Source organism: Perna viridis, chromosome 2 (genome assembly GCF_037379345.1).
Source record: "Perna viridis isolate PV_CMFRI_1.1 ecotype Kerala chromosome 2, ASM3737934v1, whole genome shotgun sequence".
NCBI lineage: Eukaryota > Metazoa > Mollusca > Bivalvia > Mytilida > Mytilidae > Perna > Perna viridis.
Genome location: NC_142446.1, coordinates 68,441,197 through 68,468,851, shown reverse-complemented (window position 1 = coordinate 68,468,851; position 27,655 = coordinate 68,441,197). Strand labels below are relative to the sequence as shown.

At 32.4% G+C, this 27,655-nt stretch overlaps 2 protein-coding genes across 5 annotated transcripts; both read right to left on the bottom strand.

Annotated features, from left to right (window-relative positions):
- Positions 1-2,618: 2,618 nt before the first annotated feature.
- Positions 2,619-15,794, bottom strand: LOC148626659 (complement C1q-like protein 4). 3 transcript variants are annotated; one of them, XR_015920130.1, is made up of 5 exons: positions 15,251-15,794; positions 10,958-13,009; positions 9,075-9,173; positions 7,994-8,128; positions 2,619-3,434 (listed from the first exon to the last, which is right to left on the bottom strand). XR_015920130.1 is itself a non-coding variant. In XM_088570827.1 (2 exons), exons 1-2 carry the CDS (start codon positions 15,636-15,638, stop codon positions 12,603-12,605), a joined length of 795 nt encoding a protein of 264 aa, XP_088426953.1. In that variant the 5' UTR covers positions 15,639-15,794; the 3' UTR covers positions 11,728-12,602. The 3 variants fall into 3 exon arrangements, 1 of the variants encoding a protein (XP_088426953.1); XR_015920131.1 differs by lacking the exon at positions 7,994-8,128; XM_088570827.1 differs by lacking the exons at positions 2,619-3,434; positions 7,994-8,128; positions 9,075-9,173 and having other exon boundaries at positions 11,728-13,009.
- Positions 15,795-16,645: 851 nt separating this feature from the next.
- LOC148626658 (uncharacterized) lies at positions 16,646-22,087 on the bottom strand. 2 transcript variants are annotated; one of them, XM_088570826.1, is made up of 3 exons: positions 21,473-22,087; positions 21,173-21,260; positions 16,646-20,407 (listed from the first exon to the last, which is right to left on the bottom strand). In XM_088570826.1, exons 1-3 carry the CDS (start codon positions 21,935-21,937, stop codon positions 20,037-20,039), a joined length of 924 nt encoding a protein of 307 aa, XP_088426952.1. In that variant the 5' UTR covers positions 21,938-22,087; the 3' UTR covers positions 16,646-20,036. The 2 variants fall into 2 exon arrangements, with proteins under 2 accessions (XP_088426952.1, XP_088426951.1); XM_088570825.1 differs by having other exon boundaries at positions 21,152-21,260; positions 21,473-22,084.
- Positions 22,088-27,655: the final 5,568 nt, after the last annotated feature.

The following is a 27,655-nucleotide window of genomic DNA, read 5'->3' as shown; positions in this document are numbered from 1 at the left end:
AAATATCAGCAGATGAAAGATGAAAACGACAAGAATCTTACTGAATTAAATGATATTGGAACCAATCTGTCACAAATTATAGAAATAACTAATCTCCTTCAACGTGACGAAAATAAAGTTTTTATATTTCAGGCCATAAAATACATAAAAAGCATTCTACTTCCAAAAAAAAGATTCGAAAATATTCACCAAGTTGCAAAAAGAAGTGAAGTTAATGTGTAAGAAAATTGTACTCAACAACTTAAAGACTTCCTTAGAAAAATTCAACTTGTTCCAGGGAAAGAAAAGAAGCTAACATATGCCGAAAGTGCTAATTGGCGGTATACTCAATACATTACACACGAACCAGTCTTTAAAGGTAAACAGAAACCTAATCTTAAATTTCCTGAAAGTATGTGTTCGTTCGGTTCAGACCAAATTCAAAATGGTTCCATCAAAATCTCCCAAAATATGACATACCAGGAGAAAATATCATTGACTTTATCTAAACATGGATAATTTAAAACTTGCTGCACTACTATAAGCGGTACTTGTATGGCTGTTTCGGAATTGAAGGTGAAACGATATGCTTCACAAGATTATTATATGAACTGTCCGGTAGATTGGGTTTACAATTTAGAATATTTTGAATGCCAATCAGAATCCTTCTCTACTCAATGTCCGACCCGGTCAAAACGTTTCCTCAAATTGTGTTCCATATTAATGTATGATGCAGCGCTGGCTTTGATAGTTTTCTCAGATGAAATTTTCATGTATGAAATTAACGAAAAACGAATATGTCGCCTAATTGTTCGAAAGTTTGAAGGATTAAATGTAATAAAGTGGATTCAAATGAAAGATTCTGGAATATTACTCCCGGCTGAAGTAAAATATGTAATGTCGGTTTTCACGATGGACATAAATGGTATTTTACACGGTTGAGCTATTGTAACTTCCCGTATAATCTGTCAAGCATTACGTATAATGGGCTTAAAACTTTCTTTATCACTTGCAGCGACAAGAGTGGGATATACAAAATTGTAAAAAAGAAAGATACTTTTGGAACCGCGTATGGAAAAATCGATATTAATTGCGGATGCGATATTGTATATATCAGTGATACTGAACTACTGGTCGTGGATAACCAATTGTTTTGGATAGTAAATATCACTAACAAGACGCACAATCGTGTCGAAAGGATACATGGAGTAAACAAGCTGATAGCCTTAGACAGACAAACAAAGGAAATCGATGTAACTTCATCTACGTCAATCAAAATTTATGAAAAAAAAAAACGTTGCAACAGTAAAACATTACATAGTCATTGCAAAAAGGGCAATTTAGAGTATCTATACCTGCAGTAGGTTAGATCTGTTTGCATTTTCTTGAAATTCTTATCTATTTATTAAGTATGAAAAAAAACACATCACAGTGACAAAGCTCGTTATTCTTGGAACACAAAGACTCGGACTATACACATGTAATATGTAAAAAAAAAAGAATTTGCAGACCCATGTTTAAAAATTGTATAATTTGATTTCTATTAGACAAAATGAAATCTTTGCAACTCTGAATGAACTTTACTTGATCTCACACCCTGAACATATTGCAAGCTTGCTTCTAACAGTATTTTTAAGAGTAAACGTGCTGCCTGTTTTTCTTTAATTAAAAACCATACTACTTCAATAGATTAACAGTTTTAGACAACACAAGTCAGAAACACGTAGGCAAATGTTTGATTAAAAATCAAGTTCTCCAGGTTTGGTTTAACATTTTCTTATGTTTAGTTTTCATTGTACATGGAGTTAAGAAACATGGATAAAATAGTTTTCAGCTAAACCAAAACATAATATTTCATAGAACGACCTAAACCTAAGTAAAGAGAGTAACTCATGAAAAAAAAACATTAGTATTTGGGTAATCAAAGGAACAAAGATTCAAGTGTTAACCAAAAAAATATGTTGTAAGTATGGAGACTGGACAGAGAAAATAGACACAAGATGAGTAGCCTTGAAAAACTGGAAAAGCATGCAATAGGTACATCGATTGTGTGTGTAAGCGTTAAAACAAATGTGGACAAATATGTGTTGATTTGGTTAGAAAATATTGATTTTAAAGGCGTTAAAACTCATGCTCTACATGTTGATAAATACATATTATGTTCTTTTGTGGAAGTTGAAAAAAGAAAGAAAATACAAAATTATTGACAATATGTTATTCTAGAACAATTTGTTTTAACAATCAAATAGATAAGTCTTAAAAAATCAGTAATTTCGTTTTGTTCATGATGTTAGAATTAACATCTGGTACTTGTCTAAATGACATATATTGCGGTTGCAAAATCAAGGTTGGATTTAAAATATTTTGAATCATTTTTTAAATACTTTACTATGTGATAAATTGGTTGAGAATGCGCCATAGGTTTCTACACGGTAACTTTAAAAAAAAAAATACAGATTGTATATGTACCCAATTTGTATTTCATGGCATTTTTGTTCAGTTATGCTTTTGTTGAGACTATCAGACAACATTTAATAAATTTCCAAAAAAAACATTTTAACACTCAAGTACAAATGAAGATGTGTCTTAAATAGCACTCCAACTAAGAATAAGGCAAAATGTAATTCATTTGTAAAAAGCTTACATTTTTGTGATATTTTGTTTGAATTTCCATAGTTAATAGAAAGGACATTCGATATTTCATATAGCCCATGTCCTCAGGAGATAACGAATATATAGACTGCACTCAGATTTCAAAATTAAGGGAAATAACTTCTAAGTGCAGACAAATTTTATTGAATAATTACACCTTTCATAATATAGACCTATATAACTTAATTACAAAAATAAGAATATGTAGTTTTTTTGGGTGGTATCAATTTTTTTCAGTATTTTCATAATTCTTAGAAAGACAACTACTGATTTTTTTATGTATTGGACGCAAATTTTACTAACAATTACATACTATAATCATTTTTTTTTCAAATGTTTGGGCAAATGAACCCCAGAGGTCATCTTCGTTGGCATTATGCCTATAAAACTATTAGAGGTTTTAACCAATAAAGTTGAAAAAAAACCGGTAAAATTCTATTTGTTCCGAACTTGTATGTATGGTCATTCTAATAAATGACTGGATGCATACCCTTTCACTTTTATTTGCGTAATGCCATGTCAGTTCTGGTCGCATAATTCACTTGGTTTCCGTTATGACCGTAAACAATCACGTTTTGCCTGCATTATCTTTGACAATTTCGAATTCAATTGTAATTTTGTTCTGGAATGCAACAATTGAGCTGAAGAATGCATAAAGACCGTTTCTAGGTCATGTAAATGTTTCACTGGTTCCGTAGTATGCGTTATGAGTGTGTATTGTGACATTGTCGAGGATCAACTTATCGTCTGTCAGGATGTCTGCCTAGTTCTGTGAAAGAAAGACAATTTTGTTGCCTGTCCAACTACAAAAGAAATAATGTAAGTTAAACTCACCTGTCAAGTTTTTTAACTGTTTAGAAATACAGTTTGGTCAAAAATCAATGAATCATATAGATGCCCCTAAAATGTACTAAGATACTATTAATTCAGACCAAACTCCTGGAATTGTAAGTATTGCATCACCGTAAGCTTGTTAAGGACTTAAATTTTCATACAGAAAGCAGAATCACGGTTACACGCAGAGGCATTTCCTAGGCTGCATGGTTTTTCGTTTACCTTTGATCAGTCCAGAATTGTATTTTCAAAGTAAAGTTACAAATTCGTTAAGTACAGATACATTAAGAATCAATGAGATAGCTCCTAGTATGGAAATTACTTGTGGCGGTTCCTGACTTGTGGCAGTTTTTCCTCGTAAATTCACTGTAACAAGTAATGTTAATTTTTGTTTTTCAGCAAATCAACAAACTGGAATTAGTAGTGGTACAAATGTTGAACTTACTGCAGCAGGAAAATATTCAAAGCAATGTAACTTCTTTTCGACGCAAGTTAAACAAAATACAACCAATTATATTGTTGTCTCGTTTTTTTTACATTTAAAAAGGAAAAAAGAGTATGAAGTGCATGGTATCATGAAATAAAGACTGTGTAAAGTTTAATTAAATTCAAATCGGCGACTTGAAAGGATTTTACGGGACGGACGAACAGACAGCATGTCCACATTGTATCCCTTGCTTTACACTTACTAAATTTTATTTCAAGACATTTGCAAAAAAGTCACGATCAATTTAATCTTTTTATGTAAAAAATTACATAACTCTTTTTCGTCTGGAAAAACAAACAAAACAAAAATTTGACAGAAAAAAAAACATATCATAGATGTAATCAGCTTTGAAAGAAGGACTTGGTTGAAATTGCATGGCACAATAAAGAAAAAGGAGCAAATTTCAAAGAGTAATCAAGGGAACCAAGGTTATAGCGGTAATCAAAAGAAGGTAATCCAGGGACAAAGACCAGACATTGAAAACAGACATACACAAACAAGAACATAAAGTAACTAAAATCATACATACAAAGTAATAAAAGTAAAGAGCAACTCGGACTCCACTAAAAACTGGGAGCATGGACCAGGTGCACCGGTAGGGTAAGCGTCCTCTGCCTTTCTGGAAACACCCGCCGAGTTGCTCATAAAAAGATATGACATTTTATTGTCATTTTCTTTAAAATTCAATCTTACTCCGATGTAGGTAAGGTTCATCGTAACCATGTGAGAAAAGTAGGTTGTATTTCGTCACAATTTTCCCTCCGTCTACAGAAACGCCTGTGCAATCGAAAATCTTATCTATCTGCACAAATTCGTTCACTGTTTCATAGTTTTTCCTTCCTTTTTCGTCTATCCCGGACGTGATATTATATTAGCAACTCGGCGAGTATTTCTAGTAAAACAGAGGAAGCTTGCCCTACCAATGCACCTGGTGCATGTTCCCATTTGCAGATTGCTCAATTACCTTTGTTTCTTTGCACGTATTATCGTGGTTATTTTATCTTAATCTTTGGAATATATCATTTTGATTTCCGCTGAAACCATATTTCCCTTGATTATTCTTTGTCTAAAATCTGAATAACCCAAAAAAGAAGTACCTTTCTGTTAATATTTTAAAGTTTTGAGAGAATATGGTTGAACTTATATGTTGCGTATGAGAGTATACTCTCCATGATGCAAGTAACAATTCGTCATATCAATTTTGCAAAGTAAAATCAATAATGTTATAAAAAGATAACCAATAATAAGCTGGTATGTTATAACCCATCTTTCCGAATGAGGAGGCCTTAGAACCTATAGTTATCGTTACTGTTTAGCATCTTTACAGTACGTCTATGCAATGAAGATCACAGTAAGAACACAAAATATTTATAAAGTTTTCAAAATATTATCTGTCCTGAATGAGAATGGTCATCTCCATGCACCCGGATATATACCCTTTCACTGTTATTCAAATGCGTTAAAACATTTGCAGTTCTGTTACCATAGTCACATTGGTTTCCACTGTGACCGCAGGCAACCACACTCTTTTGGACCTACATCTCGAATTTGATAACAATTGTCTTTTTTTAAAATTTATGATAAAAGAGACGACTTTAATTTTAATATCATAAATTTTCCTTACATGTGCATTAATATCCCTTTATCTCCTGCATATCCTGTTTATATTTCACAATTGATTCAATTCAAGGGTAGACGAAAGAGGGAAGGAAAACTATGACACGTTGAAAAATCAGTTTTCATGGTGCGGATGGATACACCGTAATGATCTAAGAGTTCATGATGACGGCCGTAAAACTTCTGTAGTAATGACTTCAATCTTTTACTAACATAACCCTGTTCCAGAAGACTAATTGTAAGAAATCTATCGCGGTACAAAAATTCTGTGTGGTTACGGCGATCGCTGGCATACAGTATGAGTTGTGATATGAAATAACACAATTGCTGAGGGGATGCTGCAACAGATGAACAAATAGTCAACAATACAGAATGAAAAGTCATTTGTCCAACAATAAACCAGGAGTGATACCAGATGATCCGAGAGGCTCATCATGTCCTGCTCCGCCATCATTGCAGAAGAGTATTATCAGGTAATAAGAAAAAAACAATAATGCAGCTCCTCTACGCGTATTAAGCACTATTCACAATAATTAACTTCAACTAAATATAATTATATAAATGTAGTAAATAAGTTACAAATTGTGGAAAAATATGCGAAAATGACAAAATAAGGTTATAAAAAATCATCATTAAACATAGCCATAAACAAGCATTTTATTAACACTGATAAGAAACTTGATATCACAAATTACAAATGCTATAAAAATTAACATCGTGTCAAAGATTTACGTGAATATTTCAAAAGATATAAAACATATCCCCTCTCTACACACGATAACACGACGCTTCCAAACAATAGATAAAAATTAGTTTAATCGAAAATATTAATATATATTTTAGCTGGACCTGATAATTAAATGTAGGACATTTTTTTAAAAACATGATATAGAAATATGTATAGACTAAAACACCCCCCCCCCCCCAACAAAAATATATAAATAAATAAATAAAATAAAATAAAATAAAATAAAATAAAATAAAATAAAAATAAATAAAAATGAAAAGCGCTTTGAAAGTGTTAAGCAATGGTAATGATAAATGAGCACAGTCATTATCATATCAAAGTGTTATAATTTTTTTAAAAAGTCAATGAAAACTTCCACATTCACTAGAATAAAAAAACTAATCTATAAAACAAAATTAATTCTCGGAACAGCAATGTGATTTGTAACTGATAACTGTAGTGAATCCTATGAATTAGCCAATACGCATAACCTACTGGAGCACCAGTTTTTAGTGTAGTCCGAGTTTCTCATTTACTTTTGTTACTTTGTATGTATCATTTTAGTTTTTTTAATTTTTTCTTTGACTTGTGTCAAAGATGATATGAGGTACTTTACTGCAGCCATTAGGTGTCAAGATCGGTTGGTAGTTAATCTGGTAAGACGTCGAATCTAATTGAAGATATCTTGTCTCATATGTGCGATGAGCTTCATATCGGTCAATCATAAAAAAAGTCAACCGAAAACGTCTGTAGTGATGATATTAACAAAAGCTGATCATACCATTAATTGAGAAGATTTTTTTCTCTCATCAAGTAAATTATATCAACTCTCATAAACAATCATGTAAGAAGTATTATGAACATGTAATACTGAATTTAGTAATGTAATAATCTACTTAATATATTGTTTCGTAGATATAGAAAACAATTCGTCGCCAGCTGAAACATGACCAAAAACAACATGACGAACGATGTACCCGAATGTTGTAAAATGCGCATGTCCTTCTATTGTAAGAATTCGTTTACGTGGTTGTTGTGGATTGACAATTAATACGTCCGACGCTTGATGATTAACCTTCAGTCTATACATTAAAATATATCGTTTCACATGTTTCGTAAAAATATAGCAATAACTTTAATGAAAGAGTAATCAAGGGAACCAAGGTTATAGTGAAAGGTATGTACGCATCATAGAACATTTTAAGGCTAAATTATGCACAAGGAACCAATATTAAATTCTGGATACTGCTGTAAAATGCTACGTAATGTTAAATCACATAGTCTATATATTTGTCTTTTTCTAAAATATTGTTTTTTTTTTTTTTTCTTAAAGTAATTTAAATCGATCACATACTTAGGGTCATCGTTTAAATCTGTCTCATACCAATTCCATGGCGTTGACAATCTTTCTAACTAGCATATGCTGTATTACAACAAGTATTTGCTCTATCATGAATGATTATTATTCGACCATTGATTCAAATTTAACGCTTACCAATGCGTACTTTGTTTGAACGTTTAACATGAATTTTGTAAATTTGTAATAATGATTTGTGTGTCGTTTTGAAAGTTTAAAATGCCATAAATAATGTTTGAGCATCACAAAAGCAAAATTAAGATTCAGACAGAGAATCCTAAAAGGGACCATAAAGCGACTGTACATGATACAGTTACAGAAGGAGGACTGCAGTACTTGCGTTTTGTTTGTTTTATGATGATTGATTTGAGTTACCACCAAAAACACATGGACTGTTATCCAAGGGATCAAATGTTGGTTATTGAGCATGCGTGTCTGCATATTTTGCAGCCGTCCTGGTATGAATCAGATTAACCTATGAACGAGACATATTTGATAAAACATTACATAAAAAAAAGACAAACCAATAATAAAAGAAACTTTACTTATCTAAAACCTATTATAACCATTCCTTATATATTTACACCATTACGTTTCTGTTTTTGATTTTTTTTAATAACAAAATAACTGAAATATAAAGCTGGAAGACATTTTATAGGGTTTTAACAATCGCTTGAATCTTCCAATTAAAAAAAACATCTTAAACATGGCAACGAGAGTACGGAAACTGTATTCGGATTTGGAAGACTGAATAAAATTGAACTCAACAAAATGAGCAAACAAATATTAAATTCAAATATAGACGGATTTATCGATTTTTTCTTATTTATATATAAGCAGGCTAGGTACGTATGAACATTCCCAAGACTTTCCAGTAAAAATTCCACTGGTACTCAAACATTATATGTATGGGATATTGGTGCATTTTAATAACTACCAAGCTTCTGAACTGACCACAAAAGGATGTTTTTTTTTCTAACTACATAAGACACCGTAACTCATACTGTGACAGAGCTTACTGTAACTACACAGACTGTGTACCATGCTAGACCTCTTACAATTAGGTTTCTGGAACAGGTTTATATTGCTACAAGATTGATGTCAACACTTCAGTTTAATGTGCATATCGATAAATTCCATATTTATTTTTTTTATGAAAATGGTTCCATGCAGACCATGAAAACTGATTTGTACAACGTGTCATACTGCGTATACTGATACTTCGTATGTAATATTTTAGTTATTTTATGTTCTTTGTTGTGTTTGTCTGTTTTCCATGTGCGGTCTTTTTCCCTGGATTATATTCTTCTGATTTCCGCTACAATCTTGGTTCCCATGATTACCCTTGCATATTGATGACATTTAGTTTGCAGTGCTTATCATTTAAAGCGGTCATTTTATATAGAATGAGTAATATGTACCTCATCCTGATCCTTTGTAGTTAAATTCAGAATGTTGGACTGTATTTGATTCGACTTTCCTAACTACTGTTTATTTTCCTCTGCAGTTAGTACACACAGCTACAATGTAAAATAGTAAATTATAATATTTTGTTGACATATGAATTGATTATGAAACTGACTCAGAGCTGTAATATAATTCTACTTTTATATGAATAACTTTAAGAACTAATCACCAAAAATATGGTTAAGAGTAATCAAGGGAACCAAAGTTATAGCGGTAATCAAAAGAATGTAATCCAGGGACAAAGACCAGACATGGAAAACAGACATACACAGCAAAGAACATAAAGTAACTAAAATCATACATACAAAGTAACAAAAGTAAATGAGGAACTCGGACTCCACTAAAAACTGGTTAAACTGTCTGTTATTCAACTCTAGGCAGTTGGAATGTTTTTTTGTTGTTTTTTTTTTTGTTTATTTTATTTTTTTTTTAATATTTCACTTCTTTTTCATATAACAACACAAATATAAGAGTACTTTAAATTTGGAAATTTTCAGCAATTATCTCCCCGTGGACTTTTATAAATAAATTCACTAGAAATGATAAACATTTGGAATAATTGATTAAAGTCCCGGATCTATTTTGAAAATGTGTAAACATCTGAGCAATGTACATGTTTCATTCTTCTTTTTCTGTTTTTTAAATGTTTTAAGGAGGGGGTGCATGGATCTTTCTTGCGCTGATTTTATTTAAAAGGCAATTTCTGACCAGCGTCTGGGCTAAAGAAAAATTTAACTTGGTCCTTACTTTTTTAGAAAAAAATACCAACTAAAAGAAAGCAGCCATCAAAATGGGACACCGCTACAATTTTGATACGTTGTTGACCAAGACCTTAGACAAAACATTTTCCGCGTGGTATACGACACGCCCTTTAATATCGCGGGTTTAATGGGCACTTCCTATATATAAGGTGATAGGACGCGCCGCTGGAATAGGTACTCTTTTCCTGTTTACAAATATGCAAATACGTAGAAAAAAAACGAACATCATCATATAATAAGTCAATAAAGTTTACATCACAAATTATATGGATAGAAAAAAAACATCCTTGTCCTATCATCTGTTGTAGTCATTTTCGAATTTGTAGAAAAAAATGCATGACGAATATTGTTTTATATGTCTTCCGTGTATCGTTATCAAGAGAACACTCCTTATATATATGGGATAAGATCTTTTATTTATGAAAAAAAATATATATGAAAAGATTTCTTTTACCAACACCCGAAATTGGTTGAACATAATTATTATTGAACCAATATAATGTAAATTCTAATCTGACTCATTTTGTATTTTGTTTCATGTATATAACTGAATAACCTTTTTTTATGGTCTTTAAACCATGCACACTCATGTGACACAGGTGCTTAGACAATCCTCAAAAGAAAAGTAATGTAACAAATAAGGGTAACAACAAAATTACCGAACACTTATTAGATTCATTATCAAGTCAAGTCCAAAATAAATTGGGCAAAATAGATATTACACCACTGTAGGAGCTTGTACCGCAATGTACCTGATTTGGTACAAAACTATCATATCAAAATGGATTATTAATTGATGCAACTAAAACTGTGAAACGATATATTTTGCATTTTATGACACTGACACCAATAGTCATTTGGTACAAGGCCAGGAAATTCCTTCCCTTTGTATATGTTCTCAGGAAAAAAAATAGCTAAAATCTTCTAGACCAGTTGATAACCACCGTAGCCCGTACGACCCTGACAACATGTGTTATTCACAATCGTGTGAGTTGTCATAATTTTCAATTGCAAAAACTAGGTTTACCAGTCATGATTCTGGTGATTGTTTCTTTTTGTGTTTTTATTATACTCACGAGTTCCAATAGGTGTGACAGTTTCATTTCTAATCTTGATTGCAATGTCCTGTGTTAAAGGTCGATGATATCGGATTTTAGGCTTAGTAGCTGATTTCTGACCAACAGTATGATCAATATGACGATGTGAGCTGACAAGAGCTAGAAGCAAACAAACAGGTATCCTTCTCCTGTTTTCATTTCTGTTTGATAAAATGATCATATGGTGTTGATATACCGATTTTATAATATCATTTGAATCATGTATTCATAGTCCCACTTCTGATAATATCATTTGGTAGCTGTTGAGATGTTGTTGGATGAGAGAGTAAAGATTACAGAACAAGCATGCTCATATGCTTCCGCAAAACTGAGATAAAAACATTTCCCTCCATTGGAGGCTGCCATTTCGCTAATTCATTATCTTTCTTCAGAAGAGTTTTAAAAAGGGACATAAACCACGCATTTCAGTCAGCTTAAGGCACCCAAAGAACATTTGTTGAGATAAAAGTAAAACTTGGATGTTTAATATACACATAAGAATAAATGCAGCTCAATTTGTACAGTTTTTTGCCTTCATAAATTAATTATGAGTGATAAAAATGGAACTTTTATTTATTTTTGCATTAAAGTATTTGAAGGCAGTATTCATTTTAATTATGATATACACATTCTGATTTTTTGCTGAAATATTTTTGATATATGGTGTATCTGGCACAGATTTTTGTTAGGTTTAAAAATGCCGCATTTTTTCTCCACACTTATTCTGTTAGGGATCAAATAGGTTAAAATATGTTTCACTAAAATGTAATTATATGCTGTCATGGTAACACAATGAAAACACATGCAACATATGACATTACTTTGGATCAAAAATACAAAAAAGATGCTGGGGAAATAATTCGATGTCCATATTGCTTTGGTCATTACAGAGAACTGTCTTAAGATGTCCTTGTTTGTATCTGAACTTGAAAAATAGATCATGCAAAGTAGAACATTGTCGATTACTATATTTTAATGTGGAAATTTGGTTTATATATTATATTTATCTAATACAAATTAATGTTTCGATATAAAACTTTTTATAATATACAACTTGCTGTAAATTGATAGTTGTTTCCAGTAAAATCATTTAATAAGGGAATAAGAATATTACCGTTTTCATAAATTTAAATCTGGAAGGAGGTATATAACTGACAAATAGATGGATTTGATGATGGGTTTGCATAATATCAAGATATATTTTCTGTATTTTAAAGCATTAGTTTTCTTGGATTTACTCAATTTTAATTGTATTTAATTTTTATCTTTACTTATTTCTTGTTCATATCTTCAGTACTGTTTTGACTACGGATTGTACTGATTTTGACTGGTGGCAGTTTCATGCTTCCTGTGTGTGTGTGTTGAATTGGTTTTATGAACCATAAAGTGAATTTCAGTACTACGAAGCATACATCCTAAAACATGAGCTATTTCAACCCACAAAAAATATATGTATGCACGACATTTAGGTGAACACTACTTTAATCTTTTCTGAATTAAAACTGATACTCCTAAATAAGATAAAGCTTTTTTCAAGACAGTGTTAGTTTTTGAATTTCAGAAAGGTAAATACGATTAAAACACTAGTGTTTGCAGAATAGCTTCCTATGTCTTGTTTCCAGGGTCAGTCTAAAGAATAGCCCATAAAATTAGAAAATGAAGGAAATATCATATCTCCCGACGCAGAATGGTCATCTCCATGAACACGTAAATATACCCGATCACCTTTGTTGATCTTTGCAATGGCATGAGCTGTGCCTGTCCCATAATCATTCTGATTACCACTATGACCGTACGCTAGTATACCGTTATCTGTCTTGATTTCGAATTCAATCATTTTATTTGGTAACGAGAGAATGGTGCTAAAAAATGCATATAAGCCAGTTCTAGGGCAGGTAAAGACTCCACTTGGTCCATGGTATGCGTTGTGGGTGTCGACTTTTATACTGTTGATAATGATAAGTTGGTTATCGCCCAGATTTGGAATCACTTTGGATAAAATGGCGTAGAAGGCAATCCTATCAATGTATGCTGAAATTGATAAAATCAATACATAAAAAAGAATATGAATTTCCCAAAATAACACGTCATAGAAAATTTTAAAATAGTACATGTGCAACCTGGTCTTCACTTAAAACTTGAAGCGTGGATTGATGAACCGGTAAGCAAAGTGTCATCTGGGTAGGATTTATATAATCGTCGAAATCCTGTTTACTCCAGTGTACTGGTTACTTGATTGTAATACATTCAAAGTAACAAAAGAAAATAAACAACTCGAACTCCACTAACTTGGGGCATGGACCAGATGAACCGATAGATAAAACGTCTTCTGCTTTTCTAGAAACACTCATCGAATTGCTCATAAAAAATCAAGTCCAGGGAAGACTAGCGCACCAATAGGATAAGGGTCCCCTGTTTTTTTTTTAGAAACGCAAATAAGTGTATCTACAAAGCCTGAATTTTCTTCTTACTTAGAAGTTACCTGACAGTATCCTCGTTCTACAAAGAACAATTATATACAAGAGTAATCAAGGAAACCAAGGTTCTAGCGGTAATCAAAAGAATGTAATCCAAGGACAAAGACCAGACATGGAAAACAGACATATACAACAAAGAACATAAAGTAACTAAAATCAAACATACAAAGTAACAAAAGCAGATGAGCAACTCGGACTCCATTAAAAATTGAAAGCATAAACAAGTTGCACCGATATGATAAATCACAAGAAAGACAGTAACGGATCAACTCTGAAATATATGCACCAAAGGTTGGAGATATTAGTATATTGCCGCTTAGATAAGAGGTGAATACAATGGGGAAGTAAAAATCATCCAGTGCTGCGCATTTCGTTTTCAATTGCACCTAGTCATTTATGCTTTGTGGTATCAAGTTCAAGATCTCATTCCGGAAGTTTAAAAAAAATACTTGATAAGGGCGTATGTCTTATGGTGGTTATCATAACGTTAATTTTCGTGTAGTAGTATAGGTAAAGGCAAGAACGTGAGGGAAAAGTCTATTCAGATCAACATTGTTTCGAATAAGCCGACAAATTCCGTCAAGCACTTGTGACGTTACATGGTTACAATAATGTGCGATACATACTGTACATTGTCTATGCGGTACGGCGGAATTCTCGACATGAATCTAATTTTGTCAATTTCTAGTATTTACCAATTATTTACTTAATTATTATTTATCAAAGTTATTTATTTTGTTTACATCATGCTACTCAGTTTAAATACAATTTGGTACAAGTATGAAACAGCAATCAAGGGAACTAAGATTCTAGCGCAAATAGAAAAGTGTAATTCAAGGACAAAGACCAAACATAGAAAACAGACATACACAAATAAGAACAAACAATAACCAAAATAAAAAAAAACAAAGTATAAAAAGTAAACTTGCAACTCAGGCTCTACTAAAATTGGGGGCATGCTCCAGGTGCATCGGTAGTGTAAGCGTTCTCTAAAACCACCCGCCGAGATGTTCATAAAAAGTCAAGTCCAGGGTAGACAAAAGAAGAAATGAAAACTATGACACGTTGAACAAATCAGTTTATGGTGATTATGGATACACCGTAACGATCCACCAGTTCATGATGTTTATGATGACGACCATAACACCTCTGTAGTGATGACTTCAATCGTGTGGCAACATAACCCTGTTCCATAAACCTAATTGTAAGAAGTCTAGCGTGATACAAAACGTATGAGTTGTGATATGAGAACTCCATACGTGTTTGACACGTGTAGCGGAGGTGTATAACTGTTTCTATATTATTACCGGCTTATACTTACAACAGGACGGGTGCCGCTTGTGCAGCTGGCTATGTTTACTCGTCCGAGTATCTGAAGTCACTTGCGGTGTTTTGTGAGAGTTTATATAGTGCTTTATTAATTGGGTGATGTCTTGTTTCCTTTATAGTCTATGTTTCATGTGTTCACGTTAAGGCCATGTTTTTGTATTTTGAAGTATTTAAATTGTCACACTGCTGACTCTTTGATGTTCTTTGTTATTTGTCCATATCTATGTTTAGGTAAATTAAGAAAGACAAGATCTTAAGGATAAGGATCTGGACACGGTTTATTTTTTAAGAATGAATTAAGATTTTCGACTAACGATAAGCTTTTATTAGATTATTTGAAACTTTCTTTTTCGAGCGAGAAAACTCTCAAATAAGCATCTTAAATGTGGTTATGGTCAGACTTTTTTTCTATCGTCATATCATCAATACGTACACATAGTTTATAAACAACAAAATGCTAATATACTTGGAGTAGCAGGGGTACCAACAGGAAGCAGGAGACGTCTGTCCAGCCTAGCACCATCAATGGTCTTGTTTTCGCTCTGGCGGATGTCCGGTACAACGCGTCCACTGTCATCATATGTGCTGAAATTTGCAACGGTCAAAGGTTCATTTTCCATTATATTGCACTGACATTCCTTAAATGACTTTTGATTTTCGCGCACTGCATCAATTGTTTTTAAAACGTTTCCATATTTTGTGTTTAAATTAACATTTTGATTTAAAAGATTGTCATATTTCCCAAGTAGGAAGTCATATTTGAAATTCATGGTTTTTAACGAATCGCTAACATATTTGTTGTCCTGGATCAAACTTTTTAACGCGTTTCGTAAATTCTTGACTTCTTTGGCCATTTGAATGTATTGCTTATCACAATGGCATGTAGAACACACTGCTATTAACACAAACAAAATTCTAAAAAAGAATTCATAACTGTGATTTTAGTTTAAATGGTGTAAAGTGCATTCATACAATGATTGTGCATATGCACATTGTCCTTGTCTAAAAGATCAAGGATGATGGCTTTCTTATAGATAAAACATTCAGACTTATCTAATTGTTAATTCAGACTTATCTATAAGTCTATGCAGTTCAAATTTACAAATGCCACTGCATTCTATCTTGAAAATTAGTGACAGGATTTAAAGCTGGCAAACATTTGAAAATAGTTTTGTGTGAATAAATGAATGGTATGTGGTAACTACTAACAAGATAAAAGTCGGGGAACTTTACACTGAACTAATACACTTGATCAATTGTACAGTATTGGAATCATTAGCTAGTTGTAATATTATTTTCAATTACATCGTGTGGCTCCATATGGTATTGTTTCAACGTAATAACGTAAAGAAAAATAATGCGTTTTGGTGATAATTTTAGCTTCCAACGTAAATAGTCATAATGTTTAAAACGGCCACCAAAAACCTTTGAGGCTAATGTTACATTTGGCACATGAAAAAATAGTCAAATATTAGGTCCTTTGTGAGAGACAAAAACGAATATTGTTAATATTGTATCGCCGAAATATTTTTAAATATTTGCATGGGTAGAGTTCTTTTTTTATTGTTTACAATTTACTGTGCCAAGGTTCCAGCTGATACTATTGCAAATTTTCTGCAAAGTGTATGGTGTACACACATGTAATTCTTGAGAATGGGAAAAATGTTTCAGAATTGTTTAACACTGGTGTGGTGATATATAAATATATGGGAACTTCATTTACGTATACAGTATTTCTTTGTACTGTTGTAATGTGTTTTGCTTTAAATAGTATAGGTGCTTTAATGTTCAAATATTTGATGATTTAATGTAAAAGGTGTTTAAGTCATTTATACAACAAAAACATGCGCATTCCAAAAACTTTTAAATATTTGTAAAATATTTTAATATTTTTTTAAAAGTTACAATAGTCCATTCTAACACCAGTAGTGCACTTTGAACATCGTAAAATGGACAAACAGTTGCAATCACTTCTAACAACCTCTATTCGATTCTGCCAGGATATGGTGTCAAGGAATAGTTCTAAACTGTCGGAAACTGTTCTGACTCATCACACCTTGCCAGGATCTGTCAGCGCTCTGAACAAGCTCGGTCATAATCTGTCATGGGTCGTGACACTCTGCAGTCATGTCTGGTCTAGGTAGAACTGTTCTGTTTTACGTCATTCTGAATAGCATTACCTAGCCAAGCTAAATCGCGTCTACATGGCGTAGATTAGAGGAATTTCTGACAGATTCTGACAGTCACTAGTTAAAATACTTTCTGACGGAATTACATTCAGTACATGTACTTGATTAAAAAAAAGAGGCGTAGCATTTGAATCCCGATTCGTACGACAGAAAGAAAGTCTTGCTATGTTTGAACATGTTTTTTTTTCTAATTTTTGATAATACTTTTATTTACGGCATGCAGTACCAACAAAAATATTGATAGTTATATGTAAAAATTCAAATTTAATTTTAGATACTAATTGAAATTAAAATTCATACATTTTGCAAGAAAATGATTTTAAAAAAAATTGACTAAAATATATGTACCACATTTGTGCACATAATAGCTATATTTATAAAAAAAAAATAGCATTTTGGTTAATAATTTTATACCCTTATTGAAATCAAAAGCGATCGCACTAATACATTTTGCAAAAATATGCCAATTTTAAGAATTTGATTGAAATATATGTTTCGCAGTACTAGTTACCAGCATGATACTTATATTTTCATTTTTTACATTTGATACAATAATTTTAAACCCTCATGGAATTATTGCATTTTGCATGATTATCACATATTTATAAAAGTTTTACGCTAATTTATGTTTTGCTATCAATCACATGCTTTTAAACAAAAAAATAACATTTTAATTCAATAATTATATATCCTTTTGGAAGTAAAAAGTCATCACACTCATACATTTAAAAACGATGTATACTACATTTATTTAAGACCATTTGGTTAATTGGAAGAGCTCACACTAATATTTTTGCTAAAAATGGCATTTTAAAGAACTTTTACCGAATTATATAGGTAGCAGTCACCCATTGAATGCTAAAATTGTCAATTTTAACAATTCATAGAATGATTAGAGATCAGAATGTAATTTAAAAGTACTTGCACTCAAAAATTACTTTATCAATCTTATACGTTTCGAAAATTAACAAACATCTGAAAGTTATGGGTTGCAGTTTTTACACAGAATCATAGACCTGTAATTATAGCAGTAAAATTTGATAACGGGTCTGTGACAGACTTTTTTTTACTAATTTACATTACGTCACACAGTTTCTATTAATAATCGCGGACTTCCTGTATTCCTACATTACGTCACATAGAATAGATAGATAAATTTAAATTTAGGGGTATTACATTTAAGAACAGCTTTTCGTATTATATGTCACTACCCAGGACAGTTTCCGTCTGGATCTGTCAGGAAATAGAGCAAAATATGTCTTGACCCGGGACAGCCTATGTCAGACCCTGTCAGGATGTGTCAGGATTTCTGTTCTATCTGCCTAATTGCTATTCCTGACAGATTCTGGCAGAACTAAAGAGAAGTTAGAAGTGATCGCAACTAAGATTAGTTAGTGTACATGTACGCATTTTGCTTTTCACAAATGCAGAAAAATAACTCACAAAATATATACAAGTACATATAAAATGTGATAATGGTAAAATGAAATTATTACTAAATGATATTGCACAATTTTAGAAAGCATGAAGCAATCCCTCATGCAAAAAAAAACTAAATCCGAATATATCTTGACAACGTCGACCGTTGATCAAAACTATAAACATTCTGTTTGACGTTCGTCTCTTACCCCATGCATGCTGCCTACCATAAAGATGACAGTGAATTATCGAGCGCTCCAACTGTAGTAACTGTCAACATTTCACACGTGAAATTAATTTTATAACTATATTATCACCCCTGCCATGAACACATGGAGATTTAACTCACGCACAGAAAAAGTTCCGTGCATGAATTAAATCTTGGCGTTCTTCGGCACTCGTATTTATATTTTTATTGTTCTTCCATGGTGTGGATTTTGAACAATAAATTGGTTTGGGTTAGTGATACGTTACAAAAGACGAAAAATATGGAATAAAAATAGTGAACATAATCAGTATTAAGTCGGCTGACAGTAGTCTTGGATCACAATTGCAGTATGTTACACTATACAAGTATACAGATGATAATGTAAGCAATGCTTTTTTGTGGTTGATTAATTTGAGTACCATGCATGAAGCTCTGTTTCGTCAAATTGCGTGTTACGTGTGCCAAGATGACTGTTGAATTCATTTCAGTCACCGACGGACGAAGATCGAATTCGCTTGTAATCTGTATCAATGACCGCATTTGCAGAGCGATATGTAGTACTCAAATGTGGTTGATAGGTGATCATGTCCTTTTCTTCCAATTTCCACTGAAATTATTTTGAGATTGGTTTAATGAAACTTCCACCTGCAGAATACAAATGAGATCAGTTTCAACCTCTCAGAACCAGCTCTTATGACAGTTCTTCTGGCCGAACCAGCTCTACGAGAACAATTCTACTACTAGAGTCAGCTCTTCTGACAGTTCTAGCAAAGCCGGCCTCACACAAGCAGTTCTGCAAGTAGAGCCAGCTCTATGAGAACAGTTCTACTAGTAGAGCGGTTCTATTCGAACAGTCAGAAGAGCTGGTTTTAGAACTGTGTGAGAACTGTTCTAAGAGTAAACAAGGGAACCAAGGTTATAGCGGTAATCAAAAGAATGTAATCCAGGGACAAAGATCAGACATGGAAAACAGACATACACAACAAAGAACATAAAGTAACTAAAATCATACATACAAAGTAACAAAAGTAAATGAGCAACTCGGACTCCACTAAAAACTGGGAGCATGGACCTGGTGCACCAGTAGGGTAAGCGTCCTTTGCTTTTCTAGAAAAACCCGCCGAGTTGCTCATAAAAAAGTCAAGTCCAGTTCTAAATCTGTTCTACACAAACAGTTTTACAAGTAGAGACAGCTCTATGAAAACAGTTCTTCTAGTGAGCCGGTTCTGTTAAAACTATCAGGAAAGCTGGCTCAAGAACTGTCCGAAAACTGTTCTACATCTGTCATAGAACTGTCCGGGAATTATTCCAAAATGTCAAAGAACTGTTTTTTGACAGTTCAAGGACTATTTTGTGAGAGGTTCAAACTGATTTGATATGTACCAGATGTCATGTTCCATGTACTAGCAACCTCAAAAAATGTAACGTGGTTGATATCAGGAGATCATGACTCCACCTACCACGTTAGATTTCCAGTCTTTTTCCAGTGTGCTCGTGTCAGATATTTGAAAATATAAACTGTCGTGAGCCTTTAATCTAACAAAACTTGTATAAGATTTGGGTTGAGCAACAAGTAGCCCCTCTTTGTGGAAGACGATATCTGTAAATATTGTTTTTCCTGTTTTTCGTCTTAATCGTATTAAAACAGGATTTGAAGGACATCTGTCGAGACTTCTGAATTCAAGATTGACGTACACCATATATATTCCTTTTCTTGAAAAGTTTAAACTGTTTCTTTCACCGTCACTTGGCGTAATTAAGTTCTTAAATCTAGTTTCGGTTGTCACCTTGGAACATTCACTGTTGTCTAAAAGGAAACATCAATAAAAAAAAATTAGCAATACCGGTGTTGAAAATTCTTGGACAAGATAATTTCGGGTAAAAAAGACACATACAAACAGTTAACAGTACACGAAAAAAATAGCATACACAACGAAAACAAGCAGCACGATAAACACTGAAACTATCACAGTAGTTTCAGGTCGTCTTTTCCTCAAAAAGTTGTATTCTATACCTTTTCAGAATGTTGTCTGAGTAACGTATTGCCTACTGTGAAACCTGATTGATTGATTGCTTGTTGGGGTTTAACGTCCGAGCAGCAATATTTCAGCTATATTCAGACGAGCTGTGAAACCTGATACATTTTTGTACAAATAGTTCGGTTAAATCGCGAATATTTGTTTATCTAGCCTTACTTTGTTCTTATCGTAATTATTAAGGCCATGTAAATTCCTTGATAAGTTTGTATTTGTATACACCGAAATAAATGAAGGTTACCATGCATTTTTGGTTTTGTTTGTTTTTGTATAAACTGCAGGATAGTCTCTACAATGCCGACCATATACTTCTGCGAGTAAAATTCTTTTGTTCTTTTCCAAGCCTTATCTCACCGGAGCACATGTCACGCATGCTCGTCAGCTATGTCGGATCAATGAAAATTTGTGGTTTTTGTTCGTCAGTTATTTGGCTTGTTTTTTTTTTTTTTTTTTTGTTAATTCAGTTTTTTTATGTTTTTACTGATAAAACGACCTTGTACAAATATGCGTCTTACTTGGATCAATAACGCTCCCACCTGTGATGTAACCTTGGTTCGTTGTCTGTATAGCTGTTGAAGGTATGTTTGAATGTTGTATTAAATGACGACCATTGGCCATTACAACCTGGAAAAAATAAAATGAATTAAAAATTTATTTTTGTATAAAAATAATCATTCTCATAATTATAGCCGTTAAAAATAGACATGTGTAACAGTGATTCTACTTCAACCAAATCAATATATGAACCAAATTCAGTGCACTTTCAAAACTTACATATAGTTTACACGATCTGTCTTCACTATAACTTTATTACCACAAATATTGAGCACACTAACCATTTCGAATAGAATTCGTAAGAACTGCATGTCCGAATAACATTGCAAATTACTGGCGGGATTTGTGTCTATAACGTCATTATTCATCTTTATACACAAGCTAATTTTCGAAGAGCGCCTTTGTTTCGACATTTCGCTAGAGGAGAATCTGTATGTTTCTCCATCTAACATTTGTAAGTCACGTAGAATCATCAAAATTGCAGCAATATTTGCTAACAGAACGACAAATGAAGCAAAGCAAAAAACACATTGCCGGTTGCAGTTCGTAACTATCGAAATCTTCTTTTCTGGGTTATTTCTTTGCATAGATACAAAAACCTCCGCACTTTCAATATTTGCACTATTTTCCATATCACTAGATTTAAGAACAGATATCTTGTCCCAAATGTTCCATTTTGAAGACGATTCCTCCCTTTTAGTTAACCTCAGAAAAGTCTTAAAAACCAGTGCAACTTGACCCAGCATATTTTATTATCCTTGAATATCATGAATATCCAGAAAATTTTTTATGTGAATTTCGCATAGTCGTCTTTAATTGCACTTTATGAAAATGAAAGTAAAATATAAATGTATGCATGCAGTAACAACAATTTCAGTAAAGGTTCTGAAGCAATCTATTTTTACTTTCGTTTTGAATACTGGAAGTATTATGTTTATTCACCAATAAAGGGCATGATTACAATACAATTTTTTAACATACAACAGTTTTGATTGAACATATATAATAACTTATAATATCAACAGTTAATTTACAAACTAAATAATTGTCACATTTTTTTTTAGCTTTTACTTGCATTGTGAGTAATATTATGTATCATATGCATTTCAAATAAATAAGCAAGATTAAAAAAAAACAAAAATTAATAACTAATAAAACGAAAAAAAAAAAACCAAACTAACTAACAAACAAAACGAAACAAAACAAAACAAAACAAAACAAAAACAAAAAACAATCCAAAAGAGACTATAGTAACTTTAAAACCACGTCGATTTTCAGAAAATCAAACAAGGTTTAAAAATATTACCATGGCTATTTTTAGATATTATGTAAATACGATAAAAGTTGCGATTAAATACCAGCAACATGTGTAACTAACTTCTATTTCCATGCGTACTAAATATTATACCACTAAATAAGCTAAACAACATTCATTGGGAGAAACGTTTTATCGAAGAAAGATTCCTTGTAAAACTTTTTTTTTTAAATTAATTGTTTGAATCCATTTGTTTTTATCATTTAATTCCGGTCGGATCTTGAACCTCAAGTGGTTGTGTATTAATTCAATTTGCCCACTGTGTATTTGCCTCTAGATGTGTCATTTGATAAAATTAATTCGATTCAAAACAAAGATCAACTGAAAGTTATTATATTACAGTTGCTTCATTGATACCTCTGCACTTTGCTTTTGTTGCTTTATGTGTTATTTTGGTTAATTTACGTTCCTTGTGGTGTTTATCTGTTTTCCATATCTGGTCTTTGTGTCTGGATTACATTGATCTACATTCTTTTGATTTTCAGCAGAATTTTGGTTCCCTTGATTACTCTCTCAATATCTGCAAAATCGACCACTATCAAATACGTTTGCGGCCTTTTATTTGTGGCGGTTGTACATGTATATTTTTTGAGTATATTTTAAAGGTAAATTGGATTTTACACATTGTGAGTTTTTTATTCGTATCACAAATACGGTCAACTGTGTAATAATTACTAGATATGTGTCGAGAAAAGAGCTTGTGTAATACAGAACTTAATTTTGAATAAGAACTATAAAAAAAAACAAAAACAAAAACAAACCAAAACAAAAAAAAACCCCAAAAAAAACAAACAAACAAACAAACAAAATCACTAAATGAATATGAACTTCAACTATTGAAATAGAGGACTCAGAATACAGTTCGAACGTCATATATCTAAGACAGACGAAACTTTTTTTATTTAATGAAACATTTACAAAAAGTATTCAGCACTTTATAAAATATATCAATGTATAATATTAAACGTTATATAATAACATTTTGTATTACATAATGCAATTAAAAAAGACTTGGTATTTAAAAATAATGTAGAAAGAAATTACTGTTTAGATCCTTTGTTATGGTTTAAAGCTTAATGTCCGAAGACGTGTTTTTTGAAAAGTTGAAGTTTCGGTACTTTCGCTTCCAATTTTAAACACTTCTAGCATTATGCCTGAAATTGACACAAGTTATGACAAACATAAATTGGTAATTCAAATTACTCTTAACTATACTTCAACCTCTATTAGTTCAGAAATTGAATGCTGCCATTTATTTTCATGCAAAAAAAAAATAATAATAAATAAAAAAAATAAATAATAAATAAATAAATAAATAAATAAATAAATAAATAAATAAATAAATTCAGATTAATCTGTACTGATCAGTCGATACTTACGAACAGTTACTTGATTAGATAATAAGTCTAAAAATAGAATAAACGTTGCACTTTAATAAGTTAACTTTTTTTTTGCTTTCAACTATCTGCAGAAACGTGTACAGTGTATGATGTACAGACGTACGTAAGGCGGTAGACCTAGGGTAAGGTACAAAACTCTTGAAATCAGTGATATGTTTGTATCATTTTCAATTTCACCAAAGCCTTTCAAGCTTTCCTTCAAAACAGAATGAAATCTGACTAAGTTACTTTGATGCTTATATGAGATTGTATTACATGAATACAAACGTTCCAATGACTTGTAAGGGTTGTGTCCCTTACCTTAGGTCTCCTTCCTTAAGTGAACTAATCTATAGTATTAAAGCATGATGACAAGAGTAGTAAGAGTTTCTTGTTTATGGTCAACCATATCTTTATACCCAGTAACTTTCGTTTTAACTGCCAAGCCCTTGGCTTATTTGATTGTAATTCAGAACGAAGCGTATGCGTTATGAATACAAGATCCATATACGCTGGAGCAGCTGGAATGTTAGTACATAAGAATGAATACATTATAGTTGACATCAGTGAAGCAACGTTTGCATTTTTCATATCGTTAACTTAAAAACTTTCCTCCTTGTCAGTATCGAGATGAAGGCAGATTTAAGGCAACTGTAATGACCTACATGTAAATATCAAGATACGTGAGATGAAGATCTCGAAATATAGCATTAAATCAATGCACTTATGATTGACTTGAATTAATTTATATCGGGTGAAGGAATTCTTTTTCACAATTTTGATAGATTTGTGTTTTAATAGATGACATATGTATACAAATCCATAAAACTATTTCTGTTGGGTTCTATACCGATTTGACTATATTGTTCCTATTGTGTATGAAAACAAGTAAATAGTATGCAAAGGTTCTCTGTAAAAGGGTCTGACCTCAACTTTTAAGCCACAAACTGATAAAACGCTATATATTCCGCATTGCTTAATTTGTAGATTGTAAAAGTGTTTAGCATGATGAAATCTATCTGCTGTCAAATTTTCATTTTAATTTGTTAAGCCACGTTGGAGTTATTGCCCTTTTTTTAACATTTTTTTTTCTATTTTGAATTTTATTTCTTAAAAAAATCTTCTCCTCTGACACCACTTGACCAATTGGAATCAAACTTGGTATGAATGTTCCTTGGGGTATCCTACATAGAACTGATGTGGGGATTTTTTACCCGTTGAAGAACATTGCCACCATTACTAAAAATAGAACATATGAGTCAGACTGTGTGTTTTTTTGCAAATATCTCCCAAACTAGCTCACATTATCCAATAAAAGAACATTGTTCCATATCTCCTATCCGATCCTCGCTAAAATGTTTTATACTCAAATTGACATAACTTCCTCTAAAACTATCGGACAATGCTGATTATCATTTCTGTCAAATTCTAAGTATTATCAACATTTGGTATAAGTTTCCTCGGAATCCGTTGTGAAATTATAGTCAAGAGTTTGTGTAGGACGGAAGGACATACGGACGGAAGCCTGGCATTTACGGAAGATTTTCCAAAGCGGCCCTTGCATCTCGACGTCATATATTGTAATCTGGTTCCCTGATCAGTATCATAAGCGACCCTAGGATTGCTAAAGAGTAATCAAGGGAACCAAGGTTATAGCGGTAATCAAAAGAATGTAATCCAGGGACAAAGGCCAGACATGGAAAACAGACATACACAACAAAGAACATAAAGTAACTAAAATCATACATACAAAGTAACAAAAGTAAATGAGCAACTCGGACAGGTGAGGGCAACAAGATTAATTGTGGCCCATTTTTGTGGGTCATTCATCAAAAATTATGTTTTAAAAAATTAAAAACAAAAATTGCGTATGTCTGGGATGTAGGCAACATAAAGTCAGTATACTATCGATACATAAATTCGTATTTTATGAATTGTGTCACATCATTTATTTTGCGGTTTTTTATATCTTGTTTTATGGCAAGGGTTTTTCCCATCATTGAGGACCGTGTGGTGAACTGTATCAGTTTAATTGCCCGTTGTTTGGCATTTGGTGGGTGACTATGTGATTGGCAATCATACCACATCTCTCTTTTTTATAGTTATTATTGGAACAGACAATATTGCTTTTTGAAACTTTATCGGTGTAACCCTGTCGGTGCACCTGGTCCATGCTCTCAGTTTTTAATGGCGTCCGAGTTGCTCATTTACTTTTGTTACTTTGTATTATTAATTTAGTTACTTTATGTTCTTTGTTGTGTTTGTGTGTTTTCCGTGTCTGGTCTTTGTCCCTGAATTACATTCTTTTGATTTCCGCTACAATATTGGTTCCCTTGATTACTCCTTCATTCAATCTGTAAATCTTTTTGAGCCAACTGCAGTACATTCTTTTGGTTTACAATAAAATAATTGAAATTTTTAATTCACTGTGGAATCTAGTTTTGAGGAAATCCATAGTATCCGCTCATAATTGTAGAGGCGTGAAAAAGAAAAACGAAAAAAGAGCATAAAAAACAAAAGGAAAACAAACAGAAAGATTAAAAGACCAACAGGGAGTCAAGCAAAATAAAACCAAAAAACAATGACAGGTGTATCGATGTTTTTCTAGACACATTCGCTGAGCTGTCCAATTTGTTTTTATCAAAATACAAGAAATATTGTTATAACGAATAGAGCCAACTTGTCTTCGGTGGCAACACAATCTTTTTGTCTGAGATTTAAGTACTTCCATGGTGTTGGAAATTTCTGACTTGACGACGCAAATATTGAGAACATTCTCAGGACTTAACAGTATCTTTTTTTCCGATTATTTGACACCGGACCTGTCCTCATTAAGATAGAAAACCCACATCAGATGACAAGTTAATAATAAAGAAGTTAACCACATAATAAACCGTGACAAGCATGCATGTGAATATCATTGGTTTATCAAGTTTAACTGATCTTAGGACATGTAGACCTTCTATTAAAAACACTGGAATGTTGTTTTTCGAAAACCAATATCTCAAAAAAAGAATTATGGTTACATTTGGTGCTGTAATGAATTACATGTTGTACTTCATAACTGCCACTACATAGGAAATATTTTTCACTTGAAATTCATTGTAATCGAGCTTCACACGAAATTCACGTGAACTTCACATGAAATTTACATGATTGTCATGTGAAATTTACATAATTGTCATGTGAAATTTTAATTACTTAAGTTTCGATTCACGTCATACTGTTACTCTGTCACAAAGTTAATTTGCCCAATTCAGGTGAATATCATGTGAAATTCGAGTGAAAATCATGTGAAATAATTTTGCATTTATATACAATTGTTGGACAAGAAATAGGACTTTCATATCACTCAACACATCAGTTTCACCTTTTGAAAATTTTTCTTCACAAAGTAACATCATTGCAAAACTACTTTTACTTTCATTTTCAACCAAAAGCCTTTATATACCTGAAACTGATATTTTGAATATATTTGTTAAGAGGTTTATTTAAGTTTCTTCATCCTACACTTAGTAATATCCAAAATATTACCTTTCAAGGAAGTATTGTGATGAAACTGATAAATGTACTTGACAAGTTTTCTTTTTATAGCACAAAGGCATTACGATTATTGAAAGTAATACGTTACTGTTGATAATAACCAAAATATCGGCAGAAAAAACAAAAACAAAAACCACCGAAGCCTCGGCAGTAGGATGATTCAAATGCAAAGTATTGTAGTAGTGCATCAAAATCCAAATATGTGGCGTAAACGTGAACACATGTAA